General features: G+C 55.2%; 1 protein-coding gene across 1 annotated transcript; it reads left to right on the forward strand.

Annotated features, from left to right (window-relative positions):
- The first annotated feature begins 1,780 nt into the window (after positions 1-1,780).
- CITED1 (Cbp/p300 interacting transactivator with Glu/Asp rich carboxy-terminal domain 1) lies at positions 1,781-8,858 on the forward strand. Its single transcript, XM_038415092.2, has 2 exons — positions 1,781-2,016; positions 6,957-8,858. Exon 2 carries the CDS (start codon positions 6,970-6,972, stop codon positions 7,468-7,470), a length of 501 nt encoding a protein of 166 aa, XP_038271020.1. The 5' UTR covers positions 1,781-2,016; positions 6,957-6,969; the 3' UTR covers positions 7,471-8,858.
- Positions 8,859-18,369: the final 9,511 nt, after the last annotated feature.

Genomic DNA, 18,369 nt, shown 5'->3' on the forward strand with positions numbered 1-18,369 from the left:
TGCATGGAATTGCCCACAGCGCTGGGGCAGTTGTTTCAGAGAAGTGCAGCAGGCTCATGCACCACCACCCCCACCCCTGGGACAGAAAGAAATTGGGGTGGGACCCTTCCCTGGCTGGGGAGCACTTTTGTGGCCTGCTGCTAAGGGGCAGGATTTCTCCTCTCTGATGCTCATTGTACTGCCATTGTGTGGCAGGCTGATGGGACGGAGGGCTGGGCTAGAAGAAGGGGGTGTGTGTCAGGGCAGGCCTTTCTGCTGCCTCAATACTGCGCTCACTCAAGGGCTGTTGAGCAACTGAGCTGGGAGACCCTCTGCACAAGAAATTGAGCAGATGCCCCTTTCCAACCATCTCCTGGAGGCTCCTGCAAAACCTGGAGGGGAATACCAGTGGATCTGGACTCAGAGCGCTGCAGGGCCTCTCTCTGACCTTTGAGCTGCCTGCCAGCAGCTGTAGGAAGAAGGATTTACTCCCGAGGAAGGAGTTGGATAAGCAGCGAGCTGTGCCCAGTATGCCCTTCACACTGTGCTCAAAGCTGGTTTCCACGGAAAGTCCAGCTTGTTCTTTATTTAACCCGCTGAACACAAGGTACATTTCCCAGGGGCCGACATGCAAATGCTCTGTTAACATGCACTAGAATAGAGCTGCGCTAGTGCCACCAGCAAGCAATCAAGCAGCCAAGCAATGCAGCTGTGCTGGAAATCTCTTTTCTGGGTCTGGGGGAGGGCAGCTCGGCCCCTGCTGCCATTTGGTGCTACAGCAGCATCACTCTGCACTCTCTCTGGCACCCTACAGTAAAAAACAAACAAGGAAAGCAAAAATTAAACCAACCCCCCCCCCCCAAAATGTCCAGCCTTCTTTATACTTTGTATGGAGATTTAAAAGGGCAATACTACCAATTTTGTAAACATCCTTTGCAGGTCACCTTTAAAATAGCTAAAAAGAGTGGATGTGAGGAGAAGAGGAGAGATGAAAGAGCAAGTTCAGCATTGCCAACCCCAATCATTCAAAACCCATGAGTCAGGCCCCCAAACTCAGAATTTGGCTTTAAAATCATGAGAAGTTAAACAGTCAATGTTGGGTTCTTTGCATTTGCCTTCTGGTGTCTGATCTTAGAGCTAGAAACTTACTTTCAAACAAAGGCAAACTGGTTTGATTCTGGCATGTTCACCTGACTCCAAGTGCTGGGACTTTAAGAAAAAACAAATCCTGTGTGACTGATAATACAATTGGGAGAGCTGGCAGCACTATTGTGTGCCCCCTCTACTCTGCTACAGGGTGAGCGAGTCGTGTGCGGAAGCCTGCACAGCTTCAGGCTGAGCTGACTGCGCGTGCCACTGATGGCAGGCCTGGGCTTCTTCTCCTGGTGTAGTGAATGCCACACACAACAAGGCAAGAACCCTGTCTGAGCCCCTCCTCTCACACCTCTCCATGTTATAGTAGTGCGGCAGGTCCTGCTGCAGGGCCAGGCTCTGGAAGATCCTGCCATAGCTGCTGTGTGCCTGGTTGGATAAGAACACAGGAATTGCCCGGGTGGCTCAGACCCAAGGTCCACCTGGGCTTCACAGAAAGACAAGAGCCTCCCTCAAAGCAGCTGGTGGATCATCTCCCCGGCCAGCAAAGATCTCATCCGAACCCCTAACCGAGACTGGCCTAACCCTGCCTACATTACAGGGAATTCTCCCCTGGCCGGATCACAGTTCACAGGGTCCTAACGGGACCTGGCGGGAGACGCCTCCCACTCCCAGAACTCCCGTCCACGTTTTGGGACGGGCTCGAAGAGCCGGGCCATGTGCTAGGAGCGATCGCAGCGGGTATAAAGAGGGACAGCGCAGCCCGGGTCCGCAGCGGGGCAGAACGGCGCGCTACTTGGCCCGGGCCGGGGGCCTGGCTGCGGAGGTCGCCCTGGTGGCGAGGGGGCCGCGGGCACCGCTGCAGTGGCTGTGAAGTCTCTGCGGAGCAGCCGCCCCATGGGGAGCGGGGTGTCCCGACGGGGACGCGTCTGAGGCTGCCGAGAGGTGAGAGTGGGGCACGCTCCGGCCGGCCACTCCCGGGCTGTAGCGGGCGCTGGGCAGCCTCCCCGGGCGGCGCGGTAACTTGTGCAACTTCCTCTGTTGGCACAGGCCGGCTGGGCTCGGGGGCAGAAAGCCCGGGCGCCCCCCAGTGCACGCCGCGGCCGCGCTGCCGGCCGGTCCCGCGGGCCTCTCGGCGGCAGCGCCGGGGCTCGAGCCCCGCGAGCCCGCCCGGCACGTGGTGGGCGGACCCCGGGCCCGAGGCGGGGAACCCCCCGCTCCCGGATCGGGCCCGCAGCAGGGTCCCGGGGAGCCGCTTAGCCGGGCTCGGGCGAGGCGGGGACAAAGGGGGCGGCCGCCGGGTACCTCCTAGCCGGGGGCGGGGGAAAGCTGCGCGGTCTGTGGGGCACGGGGCCGAGGTGCGCTCCGGGCCGTGGCTGTGCTGGCGGGCCCCGGCTCGTGAATCCGTTTGGGGCTGGGAGGTGCCGGTGCTGGGGGATCCTGGGGTCTCCCCGGCTCGGCAGGCAGTGGGCACTAGGGGGCGCTCTCCATCCTGGCCTGGTGGTGGAGCCACCTGTGGCTGTTGCTGGGGCGCCGGATCTGGGTGTCTGTTCCTCCTTCCCCCACCCCCATGAGCTGTCCCTGCCCGTGCGAGTGGCACACTGGCTTGCCACCACGTGCTGATCCAGTGTGAACCCTGCACTCCCTGGCCTGGGAGTGCTTAGCCAGCGGCCTCCTGTGAAGTAGGAAAACGGGTATTGCCTTTCCCAGGTGGGGAAGCTGCCACAGACAGGTGGCATGGCTCATCCAGGCAAGTCAGTACCAGGTGCCCCATCAGAGCTAAAAGTGACCCCATTGCCCGATTTAGTCCTGTGCTCAACCACTGCACTGCCTCTTTCATCTCACTCTGCTGTAATCGTCCCCTGATCTGAAGCTGCTCTAGCCTTGGCTTTCAACACAACTTCAATCCTGTGGAGAGGGGCTCTTCAGAGGTACTGTCAGACACCTCCTTATCTTTAGGCTGGTTACAAGAGAGCTTTCCTATAACAAGTATGGTTGGCTTGGCAGGGAGGAGTGTGGGGGGTGATTATACCTGTCTTCCTGTGTCATGGGTGTCACCACTGCCCTCTACTGGATGCACTCAGAATGGCCCAGCTGTGTGTACTAGACCCTGTACAGCTAACAGTGACTCTCCTCTTGTTTGTGCTCTTGGAGTAGGAGGGCCTGTTTTGTGCCTATTGTTGGTGAGGAGTATGGGCATGACGGCGCTTTAGCAAAACTGTGGGAAAGGACTGAGTTCCTCCTGGCTCCTCCCACTGCTGACTCCCATCCACCCTGGCACTTGAGTTGTGCTTGTACTCTGGCCCTGCCTGACGGTCCCAAGCTGGTATTCCAGTGTGGCCTGGGCCCTGAAATCCCACCTGGGCTCTGCACCTTCAGAAATTCTGCTGAATTTTCTTGTTGCTCAGTGGGGTTTTATAGTGTCTCTTCAAAACATGAAAATCTCCCAAAAAGCAGCAGAGGCTAAAACTGGACCAGTTCCATTCCCCTGCACTGTCCTGTCTAAGCTAGAGCTTTGGGAGGTGTTAGCACATGTTGGCCAACACATTCTAAGGACCCGCCTTTCCATCTAGTCCCTCTGGACAGGGGATGGGTTGTCTGGGCCCCCAGAGTTCAAACTGAAACTGAAGAACAACGGCCCACTGACCATCTGTTCAATTCCCCCTCCTGCCCATTCCCCGCCCGCATGCTGCAGCATTCCTGGAGGAAGCATTATTTAACTCTCCACAACACTTGTACAGTGCCAGCATCTTCTACCAACAGTTTAACAAGGTTCTTCTTGAGAGGGGTGGGGTAGACCTCTAAGGAAAATGTTATTTGGGGGCCTAACTAGATCTGAAGCTATCCTCCTTTCCCACCTCTGCTCTGCTGTGAGGAGTGTGCTGTGGACAGAGTGGGCCAGCAGCAGTGCCACATTGATGGACTTTGCATTTTAGGTGGTGGTGACCATGAAGCTTTAAAGCTTAAATCCCTACTGAAATAAAGCTTTCAATGCAGAGTGCTATTGTATTCCTCTGCTAGCTGCAAGGGCTGTGCTCCAGGGAAGAGGTGGTCCTGTTGGGTGGGTTAAGTGCAGTGCAATGCCCTGGGATGCCCTTTTTCAAGTGGGGCAGATCCCAGCCCTCTGGCTAGGACTGCCAAATCATTGTTGTGTATTACCATTGCCTCTAGAAATCATGGAGCAGGAATCAGCTGCAGGTAGGCATATTTCTAGCAACCCTGAAAAGGCACAATCCAGATGAAGTCAGTCCCTCCCTGGTTCGGGACTTGCAGGCGTCTCCCCTTGTGCATTTTGACTTCTAATTGGTCAACCCCCTTTGGTGTGGTGCTTGCTGGCTGGTGGCCATGTGGGGTGTGCCACTCAAGATGCTGAGGGCCGTTATTAGTGACTGGGATTCCGCTGCACGCTGCGGCCATCCAGCACAAAACTTCTGCTGGAGAACTGGTGCAATTAGAGATGGGAAGGGGCCACTCAACCCGAGGGTCCCATTTCACGGGGCGGGGGGGGGGGGGGAGATTGCAAATGGGTCTGGAACAATTACCCTTCCCATATTGCTAAATAGGGGAGGGAAACCCAACTAGATCCAAGCACATGGAGAGGGGGATCCTTGCAGCAACATTATTAGAGGATTGCAGCCCTGCATTCCCAGGACAGGTCTGTTCTCTGCCCAGGGTGCTCTTGAGCAGTGTGGAGCCAAATGCTCCTTTGTGGCAAAGAGGAATCTGAAGTGCTGTTGGGGCTGGAAGATAGCTGGGGGGCTGCCCCATCCCACGGGCTGGAGCAAGACTGTTACAGACATTCTGCTTAGCACGTTGTTTAGCATGTTCTCCCTGCTGGGCAAAGTGGGGAGGAGTGCCCAGGGCTCAGGGGCGTCTGTCTCGGCACAAAGACTGAGGATCCACCAAAGGTACTAGACCCAAATGCATTGAGCTGGGCCACCTGCCCGGAGTGCCAGCTCTCTGGCTAGATGCCCTGTCTAAGGACTATGACCCTCCTGGCGGGATGAGCTCTGCTTAGGCAATCAGACAGAAGCTCAAGATGCTTCCTGAGATGGGGATGGAGTCTCTGCCATGGCCATTGCTGAACAGTGCGGCCTTGCCAGGCAAATTCATGGTGGAGAGGCTGGTGCAGATGCAAGAGTGGGAAGGGAACTGAAAGCAGGCAGGAAGGGGTCTGGGGGTGGAGCATGGGCAGGGCCACCCCAGGTTGATTGGGGAGGCACAGCCTCCCCTGGCCTATGATACCTGCTGCCCATGCAGGGCAGTTACTGGTTGATCCATCTCCTGTCATCCAGTACCAGCATCTGAGGCCTACGGACACCCAGAGCATGGGGTTGCGTCCCTGGCTATCATGGCTAATAGCCATTGATGGACCTATCCTCCAGGAACTTATGTAAGTTTATTTATTTTTTTTATACCAAGTTATACTTTTGGACTTCACAACATCCCATGGCAATGAGTTCCACCGGTTAACTGTGTTGCGTGAAGAAGTACTTCCTTATGTTTTAAACCTGCCTGTTAATTTCATTTGGTGATTCTGGGTTCTTGTGTTAGGTGAAAGGATAAATAACACTACCTTATTTACTTTCTCCACAGCAGTCATGATTTTATAGATCTCTCTCATATCCCCCCCTTAGTCGTCTCTTTTCCAAGCTGAACTGTCTCTTTAATCTCCCCTCATATGGAAGCTGCTCCAGACCCCAATCATTTTTTGTTGCTGTTCTCTGTACCTTTTCTAATTCCAATAGGTCTTTTTTTGAGATGTGGGTGACCAGATGCGCACACAGTATTCAAGGCATGGGCGTACCTTGGATTTATATTGTGGTGTTGTGATATTTACTGTCCTGTTATCTAACCCTTAGGGAAGGGATAGATATCAACACTCATAGCTTTTTTGACTGCTGCTGCACATTCTGTCCTAGGGGACACACCCATAATCAAATCCACATCATGACAGGCATCATCCAGCACTCTGGTTGCCAGTCTCAGCCTAGGTTGCCCTGGCCTGTGAACTCCCTCCTGGCCTCTCCAAGGCCAACCTGAAGGCAGGCTGGCAGGGATGGTGAGTGGCTGGGCGCTTGCCCTGCTGTTATACCAGTTCTGTGGCTAAAGAACTCCAGTCTCCGGGGGCAGCAGCTTGGTGGCTTTTGCTAGCACTAAACTCTGCAAAGAATGCAGACTGGCCCAGCATCCACACCTGAAGGAAGTGGCAGGGCTGCAGGCAGGGGATTGGGATGGAGAGGTGGGTAGCTGGGCTGAAAGGGAATGTGCCCATGCCAGCACCTGGCTGGGATGGGACAGGAATAGAGCATATGTGAGCACAGCTGGGTTTAGCTCCCATGAGGTGGTGGAAGCCAGGGTGGCTGCATTCAGAGTTAGGTGAGATCTGCCCATCAGGCACAGTCCCTCTGCTAATGCTGGCTCCCTGCACAGGAGTCTCCAGCAGTGCAGGGCCTGGTGCTGATTCTTAACCCAGGGTGGAATGGCCCTGGTCTGCAGGAGGGGATGGCAAATCTCAAATGCCACTGAAATAGCCTGGGGAATGCTATGGGCACCAAACCTGGCTGGCTGGTGATCCAACAACCCCCGGCAGCTTGCTCTGCCTGAGCTGCTCACAGGATCTGGTTCCAGAGGTGCTCTCCTCATTCCCTTCATGGGCTGGCACTTCACTGGCAATGGGGTGGCCCTCAGGTCCCGATTCAGGCTGAGCCGTGAGTGCTGGCTCCCGTGTGGGAATGCAGGCTGCAGGGCAGTCCACAGCATGGTGCTTGTCTGTGGTGGTCTCCCAGTGCCTCTAGCAGAGGGCAAGTCCAAAGGGCTGACAGGATCAGGGGAGGGGCACTGGGATGTGGCTCTTGTAATAAGAACTCCTGTTTCTCTTCCAGGACCCAGCAGGAGATGAGCTCTCTGGTTTATCCCAGCCTGGGCATGAAGGACCGCAAAGCAGTGACCATCCTGCACTACCCTGGGGTGGGCATGAACGTCAGCAAGGCCAGCACGGGACCCCACATCACCAGTGCAGGCATGATGGCCCCCTCTGTGACCCCCCTGCCTTCAAAGCAGCCCTCCTTCACCCTGCCAACAGCCCCTCACCTGCTGGCCAGCATGCAGCTGCAGAAACTCAACAGCCAGTACCATGCCATGGGGGTCTCGGGGCACCCAGCAGAAGCTGGGCCCATCCAGAGCTGGGGCTTTGGAGCCCAGCCCCTGGGCCAAGGGGCACTGGCTCCCCCTGCTGGCACCCACAGCCCTGGCATTATTGATTCCGATCCGGTGGATGAGGAGGTGCTGATGTCACTGGTGGTGGAACTGGGCCTGGATAGAGCTAATGAGCTCCCAGAGCTGTGGCTGGGCCAGAACGAGTTTGACTTTGCTGCAGATTTCCCTTCCAGTCGCTGATGCCAGACTGACCTTGACCACAGGCAACCCTGGCAGAGGACTTTAACTGGACAGCCGTCAGGGGCAGGCTGGCATGATGGACCTGTTGGCCCTCCAGCCAACTGAGGCTGGCTCCTACTGCAGCTGAGTCCCCCTCTGCAAAGCTGCACCCATGCCATTCAGGACAGTTTGGTGAAGCTGGAGAAACTACAGCGCAGCTGGTGCTCCATGGGGCGTTTTTTGGGCTGCGTGACCTAGCACCTGGTGGTGTTGCACCTTGCTGTGGAGGGCTAGTGTCTCCTGCTGGAGATGGGATTTAGCCTCCAGGGCACCATTCCCCAAACTGGTGCTGGAGAAGGTGGACTGGCAGGCGAATGTGGCAGGGCAGAAGCTGAAGACACAGGAATGTAGGCTCAAGCAATACGTACACCCCTGCTGTGGCTTGGGAAAGGGCTGCCCCAAAGGGGTCCCTCACACAGCTCCCAGGGACCAGAGCTGTCTCCCATCCCTGCAGGGGGCCAGTGACTCACTTTACAGAGGAGACAGCTGGGGACTAAGCACAGTACCTGTGCTGCTGGGGGTGCTGGGACTGGGGGGAGACAGGGTCTGTTTCTGCAACAGCACGGGGCTGCTCCTGTGTGGCTTTTCAATAAAACCCGTGGAAGGAATCGGCCTGCCCGCAAGGCTGGGGCCTGGCTCTTATCACCCCTTGTGCTGATTTACAGTCATTGCAGAAAACCAAACACGCTTGCCCTGCCCCGCCCCCTTCTCCAAGGCCTCACCCTGCTCACTCCATCTCTCCTACCTCTGTCACTAGCTCTCTCCCACCCTTGCTCGCTCACTCATTTTTACCAGACTGGAGCAGGGGGTTAGGGTGAGGGCTCCAGCTGGGGGTGCAGGCTCAGGAGTGGGGCCAGGGGTGCAGCAGGGGGCTATAGGCTGGGGCTAAGGGCCTTAGAGTGGGGGTGAGGGCTGTAGGGTGGGGCCAGAAATGAGTGCAGAGTGTGCAGGACTCAGGGTGGGGGTGCAGACTCTTGGGTAGGGCTGGGGATGAGGGGTTTGGGGTGCAGGAGGGGGCTCCAGGCTGGGGTGGAGTGCAGTGGGGATGGCACACAGGCTGCTGGGGGCATGACCTGTGGTTCTTAGGTGTGCAGTGAAGCTGAGCAACTCTGATTTCTCCCAGCCAATCACAGGGGAACAGTAGGAAGGCTGGGTGCATATAGACCGTGGCTGCTGCCACATGGACAGGGCCATGTAGACACACCCTGTCACTGCACTATTTCTATTTGCAGAAAACCAGTGTGGACGTGGTAGTTCACATGTTATTTTGCAGCAGGGTTGCTCTTGCTTCACCTAGGCTAACACAAGAAGAGTGACTCCGGCATAGGTAGCTTGAGTTAGCGCTGCAGTGAAGAGGCATCCAAATGCAACTGCCCATGCTTTGTACATGTACCTGCCATTTAGCACCAATCACCCCACTGTCTAGGCCTAGCCCCACAAATGCTGGGATGTAGGAGAAGCTGTTGAGGACACATTTCATGGTCTTGGCCCCACCCAATGGCCACAAGGAAAACTGCATGAGCATGTCAGTATGTGGCTAGTACTCCCAGCAGGCTGGCAGCAGTATCTTGGGGGACGCTTGGTTAAATGGACAGACGAGCCTGGCAGTCTGAGCAGCACCTATGCAGTGGCAGTGAGGGGCCAGGCTTGGAGATATTACAATGACCCAGCAGTCAAGGATCACAGATTGGGTAGGGATAGGTGGCAGCAGGTGCTGGCAAAGAATGGGGATGAGGAGGTCAATGCAATTGCCCTGGACTCTGCCCTGGGTCCAAACCAGGCACCTGTGAAATGAGTCTGGCAACCTGGGCTTAGACAAGAGCAGGTGGTCCCTTAGCACATCCCCTGCACAGCTCCTGTGGGTGCCGCTACTGGCTGTGGCTGCTATTAGCCATCAGTCTCTTGCCTAAACCTCCTCCCTCTCATCATCCTTAGCAGATTGGCTCCTCCCCAAAGCACTGTGGGAATTGGCTGGTCAGGAAAGGGCTGACCAGGTCGGGAGGGGCTCTAGGATGAAGCATCTTGCTGGAGCCAACCCCCCCCTCTTGGGAGGCCCTGGGAGATGGGTTGCTGCATCAATGGAGAACCAGCGTTGAGGAGCAGAAAGGGAGTGTGAGATCAGGGATCCACTTCAGAACAGTAATGGGGTGCTGAGATCTGCAAGGCAGCCTGGGGGATTTGGACATGTTTCAATAACTGGATGTTGTGTCTAAAGCCCCTAGACTGCCTGGGAAATTTCAGCCCCCTTTTTTTAGCACTTGAAGAGAGACTGGTACAATGGCTCCATATACTGGGGGTGCTGAAGATTTTAGAATTCAGCTGGTAAAATCCCAGCAGAAAGATGAGAAATGCCCCAAAAGGGACACCAGCAAGAGTAAAACCATATAAGTAATAACTGAAGTGCCTCCCCTGAGTTGTTCCCCCCACTGGAGATGATTAAAATGGGAATATTTAGCACCTTAGATGTCAGATTGCCATGCAAACGAGCTAATTCTTCCTCAGAACGTCCCTGTAAAGTAGGTGAGTTTAGCACCCTGTGTTACAGATGGGAAAACTGAGGCACAGTGAGGGGCAGCAACTCGCTGAAGGTCGCACAGGACATAAGCAACAGTTAGGATTTGGGCCCATCAGCTTCAAACTCTTAACCTAGTGTCCTGTCATGCTGCAAGTGCCTTAAATACCAAATGAGCTTCTGGTTGGTTTCTACTGTTTCTTTTTTTCCCCTGCCCTCAATGCTTTCTCTCTTCAGACCTCACTTTAACACCTCAAAGAGGGGACTGCAGAGCAACGGGTGCCTGCCCGATCCTGCACTGTTGATAGTTTTGTCACTGACATCAACAGGCTTAGGACTGGACACACTGAGTAGTATCACACCCAGCTTGGAGAGTGAAAGAAGCACGGTATGTTTCATTTGGTTCTCATGTGCAAGGACAAGTGTGGGCCCTAGCCCAGAGCTTGAGGACTGTCCCTGATTTGTATCAAATAGAGCAGGTTGGCCACCCCAGTGGCTATCAAGGGCAGCTCTGCGCAGAAGGGTAAGAGTGAAGATGACAGCATGGGGCTCCCTGCTTATGGAGTTCAAATGTTCTTTCTGCAGCCAGCTCTGAGGCTCTGCCTAAGAGCTGGGGGCTGTCTGGCTTGCAGGGACACCAACTCTCACAGTTTGCCCACGAGTTTCACATCAGTGGAGGTTTTACCATAGGCGGTGGGCAGAAACGTTCTAGGGGCTGGGGAGGGGGACGAGTAAAATGTAAAGCCAGTTGCGGGGATGTTATGGCACAGGCTGGGCACCTGAGTCCAAACCTGCCCAAGCCCTGTGCCTATGGTAGGGAAGAAGCAGGAGACACTAAACTGGCTAGTGAAGGTGTCCGCCCTGGTACTCCCAGCTACGTGCGGGGAGTGAGATGCAGCCTGGCCCCTGGAGGCTGAGAAACTGCCCTGTTACCCACATGGGAAGGAGGGCTCTGCTCATGGAGGGCAGCTCTCTATGGGGGCAGGGGGAGCAACCAGGTTCCCAGCTTTGTGGGGTGGAGGGAGTGTACAGGCCCTGCTCTCTGGGCATGGGGTGTCAGGCCCTGCTCTCCGGTGTGTGTGTGTGTGTGTTTCTCTCCTGGCCCAGTGGAGAGCAGAGACCCTGGGTGGGGAGTGTTTGGAGAGTCACCCCCCCAGCAGTGGCTCCTGTCCCGCAGGCTCTTGCCACTTGCAGATTCGGAGCCCAGCGCAGTGGCTTGTGCCACACACATCCCCACACAGGTGGAGCCCTCCTGCAATGTCCTGCTCTGCCCCTTTCCTGGACCTGGCACCACTGAACATGGCATTGTACCTGCCGAGCTGGGCATGCACATGGGACTGCTCAGAAAGTGACAAGACAGAGCTAGATTGAGGGGGGAGACTGAGCCCCCTTTAGCCCTAGTCACTTGCTGCCCAAGTGTTTTACATAAAGCCACAGGCCCTGGAGTCATGGGATTACATGAGACTCCGCTTTAGAGAGGAGCCTAGCACTCCTGGGTTCTAAGACAAGTTTGAACACAGGGACTTGAGCACACCCTCAAGACACCCAGACCCCAAATCATATATAAAAACACCTGGTGATTTTTAAGCCAATGATCATTTGCGGGGCCTGGCTCAGGATCTTTGGCTGCTGGGGTTGGGACTGCTGCTCACATGCCATCACAACCACTGTAGTCGGACACCAGAGACTAACCCTGCCCTTTGTGCTACTCAGGTGCTTCTAATTGGGTTTAGGGGATAGCAAAGGACCCCTCTCTTGGGTCTAGAAACGTATCAGAAGGCTGAATATTAAACTAGCCCGTTTAGTAACCACCCATAGCAAGGGCCAGGTCAGGCAGCTGCTTCTAGAAGACAATATACCACTCCATCAGGTGAACAGGCCTTGCCCAGAGAGTGCTTTACAAAGCCTTTGAGGAGTTCCCATAATTCTCTGCATCAGGACACACCATTCCACACCCCACCCCACCCTGTTCCCCCAGTTATAGGGAGTTGTGGTGTTTTTAGGGTCACTCCCTTTTCCGAGGGTTTCTAAACAAAGGGGGAAAGTATTTTGTAAAGATACCTGGGGGAGGTCTGGGTTCACCTCTTTAATGACCCCTCTGTGCTCTTGTCTGCCTGGCAGTGCCCCTTGGGAGCCAGGGATTGGGCAGCCACAGAGAAGAACAAAAGCCAGAGCCCAGAAGCCTTTCTGGGCTCCAGTCCCATTCATCAGGCTGTAGGTGGGTAAGGTGGTGGGGGGAAGAGGGCAGCATCCCTGCCCTGCTCTGCAATGGACAGCTCTACCCTCCTGCTTGTTACTATTTGTGGCTAGTGACTCTGATCAGAGCCCCGTTGTGCTAGGTGCTGCACATCTATAATAACCCTCCCCATCCCAAATAGGGCTGCCAACTTTCTATTTGCAGAAAACCAAACACCATTGCCCCATCTCCTACCCTGAGGCCCTGCCCCATACCTTCTCTGAGGCCTTGCCCCCGCTCACTCCATTCCCCCCTTCCTCCATTGCTCGCTCTGCCCCACCATCGCTCACACTCATTTTCACTGGGCTGGGACAGGGATGCGGGAGGAGCTGAGGGCTCTGGCTGGGGGTGCAGGCTCCAGTGTGGGGCCAGAAGTGAGGGGTTCAGGGTGAAGGAGGGGGCTCTGAGAGGGAGCTTGGGTGCAGGATGGGGCAGAGAATTGGGGCATGGGAGGGGGTGAGGGCTCTGGCTGGGGATGCGGGCTCTGGGGTCCCAGAGGGGCTCTGGGCTGGGGTCGAGGAGTTTGGTGTGCGGGAGGAGTCTCAGGCTGGGGCAGGGGGTTGGGGCACAGGACAGGGTTCAGAGAGTGGGCTCCAGGCAGCGCTGACCTCAGGTGGCTCCCATGAAGTGACTGGCATCTCCCTCTAGCGCCTAGGTGGAGACGCAGCTCCGCGCGCTGCCCCTGCCTGCAGGTGCCACATCTGCAGCTCCCATTGGCTGCTGTTCCTGGCCAATGGGAGCTGCCGAGCTAGTGCTCGGGGTGGGGACAGCACGCGGAGCTCCTGGGCCTGCCCTATGCCTAGGAGCCAGAGGGAGATGCTGGCCATTTCCCAGAAGCCAGGCAGAGCCGGGCAGGCACCTTGCCTGCCCCCGCTGCAGGTGGCCAGCCAGACTTTCAATGGCCTGGTCAGTGATGCTGAACAGAGCTGCCAGAGTCCCTTTTCGACTGGGTGTTCCAGTCAAAAACCGAACGCCTGGCAACTCTAATCCCAAAGAGTTTACAGCTGCAGTCTATGGAGAGCTAACACAGGATGGAGATGGGAAGGACAAGCTGTGCTAAGCCCCAGTCTCAGAATGCCCGCTGCCATCAGATACAGGCCTTAAGGGGCTTGAAGGGGGGCAGGGTATTTAATGGTTTTACAGATGGGTGCTTTACTCTTGAGCAGAGGCTGGCAGCTCACCCCCTTTGGTGGGAGCCCCTCTAAGGACACCACCTGGCAGGCATGCAGAGCTCCGCACCTGTCAGTCCCAGGGCTCTTCACGCAGGGGTTAGGATTTTAATGCTGTGCCCTGGGTGCTTCGTTGGCAGCAGAGGTTGGATCTGAGATTTCAGAGTCAGGGATCTCCAAGCAGGGTTTCTCCTGCCTGAACTAAGAGCCTGCTCTGGGAGCACAAAGGCTGTAGCAGATTCTGTGATCCAGCCATTAGAGGGGGACAGAGCCACATGGTGCTAGTGTGGGGTAAGTGCCTATCTTCCCATTGCGGGGAGCAACCATGAGGAGAAGGGACTGGCCCCAGGTCACCTAGCAAGTCAGTAGCAGATTTGGGAATAGAACCCAGGCCAGCTCTACGTGGTGCCCTATGCGTGAGGCTTCCTGCCTGCCCTCATGCCGGTCTCACCATCAAACACTGCAGAAGTGACCCCTCCCTGCAGCCTGCATGGGCTGGGGACCCACCGCTCCCCAGGGCTCCACTGGGGTACCCCAAGGTAGAATTTGGTCTTGCAATTACAGCTCGTTAATAAGTCTGTTGCTGACAGGTGAGCCTGGCTAGCCCCTGGCTCCCTCTCCCAGAGCTGTGCAAGGCCCTGCAGGGCTGATGGCAGTAAAAGCTCCTAAAGGGACACAGACAGGAACTGGTTCTGGCTGGATGCTAGTTTATGTAGCCAGTTCTCAGAGTAGATCTGCCATGCTCTAATTGATGGACTGCTGCTAGAGACTCCAGGGGTCAGCCGGCAACACTTCTGGCTTCTTAGATCAAGATAGAGATGGGGGGGGGGGTGAGACAATCAGAGCACTTGTGTGGGCTGGGAGGTAGAGACAAGGGCCCGATTCTCTTTGTACTTAGTTGTGTAAATCTCCAGTAACTGCAGCAGTAAGGATTGGTGCAGCGGGGAGCTCCCTGGCAAACATTACGAGGGCTGCAGAAAATTACAAACCCTGACGAACTGGGACACCATCCCCATAGGGTGAGGCCTTGAGGAGTAGAAGGAGGAAGCAGGCTGCTTCCGCCCTGGACCCCATGGTTCCCCTCTGAGGTCCTGAGAATAGGCCATCATAGGACCTGTAATTGTCCCAGCCTTCACTTTCATATTAAGGCTGAGGGAAGACGGGATCTGGAGTACAGAAGTCTGCTGGCTGTATTTATTCTAGGAATGTGTGGTGCATTGTTAAAATTGTAAGCTAGCCCTTTACATTTCAGGGAGGATTTCTGGGTCCTGATTTACTCTTGGGGGAATTCTGCACCAAAAAAATAAAAATTCTGCACACAATATTTTAAAATTCTGCAAAATATGCAAATTTTATTTGTCAGTAATAAATGTGGAGGCTCCAGCATGGCACTGGGGAGCACAGGCCATTGTTCTGCACAGAAGTGGGAGATCACCCTGCAGCCCCTCCCCCGCTCCCAAGACACAGATCTCTGGGGCAGGCCTGGCTCTTGCACTGTGTCAAGGTCAGGTGGAGCCTCACCACAGTCTCTTTTACTGAGAGGTTCGGGGGGCTGCAGGGTAATCTCCCACATCCATGCAGCCAGCAGCCTATGCTCCCCACTGCCCTGCTGGAACCTCCACATTTATTTATTGACAAACAAATTTGCAGAATTTTAAAATATTGTGGGCAGAAATTTTAATTTTATGGAGCACAATTCCCCCAGGGGTAGCAGCCCCAGGCCAGGTGTGGCCAGATAGGCTTAGCTGTGAAGGGGCTTAGTGTGAGGGGATCCAGGTGTGGGGTGAGAGAGTTTTGTATGGGGCAATCTGAGCATGGGTGGCCCACTGGGGGGAGGGGGAGGTTCGGGTGTGGGGAGGATCTGGAAGCACAGAGGCTCTTTGAGGGGTTCTGGGTGCAGGGGCAATGGGACTTTGCAGGAAGGGTCCAGGTGAAGGTGGTTGGGGCTCAGCGGGGTGTGGGTCCAGATGTGGGGAGCTCATGGGATGTTCCAGGTGCATAGAGGGTGGGGCTCATCAGGGCGGGGGCTCAAGTGCGGGGGAGTGCAGCAGGGGATGGTCTGTGTGCAGGAGGTGGGGTTCGGCAGGGGGTCTGGATTCAGGGGGTGGTCTGGGTGCAGGGGGAGGGGCTCGGTGGAGGTCTGGATGCAGGGGAAGAGGGTCTTGGTGTGGGGTCTGGGTATGGGGGGGTCTGGATGCACAGGGATTGGGCGGATGGGGAAGCACCTACTTGTAGAGTGACCCCTCTCCTCGTGGCTGAGGAGCAATGAGGGCAGGAAACGGGGGTGTGTGTGCATGCAAAGCTGGGGGACGGTTCTGGGGGTGGGTCTGGCTTGGCCTGGGCCACTCCATTCGGGGGAAATGTGCTCCTCCCCAGCCCAGTCGGGACTAACAGCTAAGCCCAGTGCAGAGTAGGAACCACCAGTTTGGGGGAAGGGCTGGGTGCGGGGCGGGGAAGAAGGGGCGGTTTTGTAAGGATAAGGCCTTTGTCTGTAGCCATATTAGGACAGCAGCAGCCATTAGCCAAGAAGGAGAAAGTCACATCCTCACATGCCATCTAAATTACATTAAAACAATGTAATATCAGGCTGTTAAGAAGGTGATCCTGGCCAGGTACCCACCATCACCAGATAAAGAAACAGATTATAAGATGGTTAAAGAAAACGTAGTTTGATAGCATTCTGTCTGGCAAGATTTCAGAGTAGCACCATGTTAGTCTGTATTCGCAAAAAGAAAAGGAGTACTTGTGGCACCTTAGAGACTAACAAATATATTTGAGCAAAAGCTTTCGTGAGCTACAAGAAATCACTTATCAACAGTTGTGATTGTAAAATCTATACTTCTATTGTTTGCCTTTATGATCCCCACTTCTCTATTGTTTATCTGTATGGTCTCTGTCTATTTCTTTGATTGTTTCGGTCTGTTGCATAACTAATTTTTCTAAGTGTAAATCAATTAAGGTGGTGGGGTATGATTGGTTAAAGAATTGTTTTACAATATGTTAGGATTGGTTAGAAAATTGTATCGTAATATTTTAGTAAAATGATTGGTTAAAGTATAGCTTAGCAGGACTCAATTTTCGCTATATGAACTGGGGTCCAAAGGGAAGTTCTTGGGAACCAACTACAGGACACAGCCCAAGATCAGAGCTGCCAGACCTCAACATGCTGCCAACCCTGTAATGCAGAAGCTGGAGTCCCCCAGATGACCTGATCCTGACTGGCCATCAATTAAAGTTCATCTGCCTTATTGGGAGTGGTGAGCATTGTATGCTTAGCATGTGAATTCTGTTTTGGTGATTGTTAATAAATAGAGGTTAAGTAGGATATTACTATGTAAGGCTCTTTCACTGGTAAAAGACCCTGCCAACCCGTAGAGTGTAAGGTTACGCCCTGAGTCCATGGAAGGGTAAGGGTGGGTGCCTAAATTAAGAAGGTTACATCTTGAGACCACAGAAGGGTAAAGGTGGGTGCTCCTAGAGTATGTGAGTAACAGAGAATTTTGTGTGGGTAACAGCTTGTCAGGATGGGGGTTCATGTGTGGAGGGATCAGTGGGGGGTTCTGGGTGCAGGGTGGATGAGACTCAGCAGGCGGGGCCTGCGCATGGGGTGGGTCTGTATGCACAGGGCTTGGGCAGATGGCAGGTGGGTCTGACCTGGCCTGGCTGGAGTGTCCCCAGCTTTGCCCTCCCAAGTGACTTACCTCCCGGCTGTCAGAAAAGATGCACTCACGCTGCTGGGGAGGGGGTGTGACTGCTCTTGCAGCTTCCCTTTCTTTCATATCAGAAAGTCATTTTTCTATGAGGAAGCAAAGAAATCTGCACAGGACATGAATTCTGCATGTGTGTAGTGGCACAGAATTCCCCCTGGAATACTCTTTGTAGGCTAGGGGCTCTGTAGGGAAGCATGGGATCTGGGTTCAGCAGCAGTGAAGCTACAGAGAGCCAGCTTAGAGTAAGATGCGTTAAATTGTTCCTCTCTGTTTTAGGGAGCAGCCTGTTCCCTCCCTCTCTCTCTCTCTCTTTTTCATTCTGAATTCTAAGTAGTAAAGGAGTGTTATGTTGCAACCTTCCAGAAAGAGTACTTTATTTAACTTCTCTGTGGAAGTGCTACTTGTGGCACCTTAGAGACTAACACATTGATTTGAGCATAAGCTTTCGTGAGCTACAGCTCACTTCATCGGATGCATTTGGATGCAAATGCATCCGATGAAGCGAGCTGTAGCTCACGAAAGCTTATGCTCAAATCAATGTGTTAGTCTCCAAGGTGCCACAAGTCCTCCTTTTCTTTTTGCGGATACAGACTAACACGGCTGCTACTCTGAAACCCCTAGGAACAGCATATGCCTTCAGCGCCCCCACTGCCTACACCTGACCGTTGTGTTTTCCTTAAAAACGGAACAGCCTCCCCGGGAGGGCACAACACCCTCTGCCACTCATGGCGCTCCCAGCCAGGGCACAGAGCACAGAGCACCGAGCACCTACCCCAGGTGAGGCGCAAGGGGGGACTGTACCTCTCCCCATGGCGGGTGGTCCCTGGGTGGCCTCCGTCCCTCCTGCAGCCCGGCGTGGCAGCCGCGCTCTGGCTCTGCCCGTGCAAGTGAACGGGGCGCTGGCTACGCCCCTCCCCAGCACAGGCCGGAGGCAGCAGGGCGGCCAGGGTTGGGAAGGGGCTGGGACCCCGCTCGGCTGCGGCTCACAGCGCCCCCAGGCAGGCTGACTGACTGGCACACTCGCCCTGCTCCCGCCCCCAGACCCTGGCTGCCCACAGGGGAGCTCGCGGGATGAACTTTTAACCCACTTTTAGGCGCCCCTAGAACGCCGGCAGCCCAGCACCTGCCTGCCCTGCTACCTGGAAATCCGACCCTGCCGAGGGAGAGGAGACACCCTGATTTGCAGCAAAATAACCCCTCTCTCTGGGGGATGCAGGGGCTGGCCCGGTGGGG

Source organism: Dermochelys coriacea, chromosome 9 (assembly GCF_009764565.3).
Source record: "Dermochelys coriacea isolate rDerCor1 chromosome 9, rDerCor1.pri.v4, whole genome shotgun sequence".
Taxonomy (NCBI): domain Eukaryota; kingdom Metazoa; phylum Chordata; order Testudines; family Dermochelyidae; genus Dermochelys; species Dermochelys coriacea.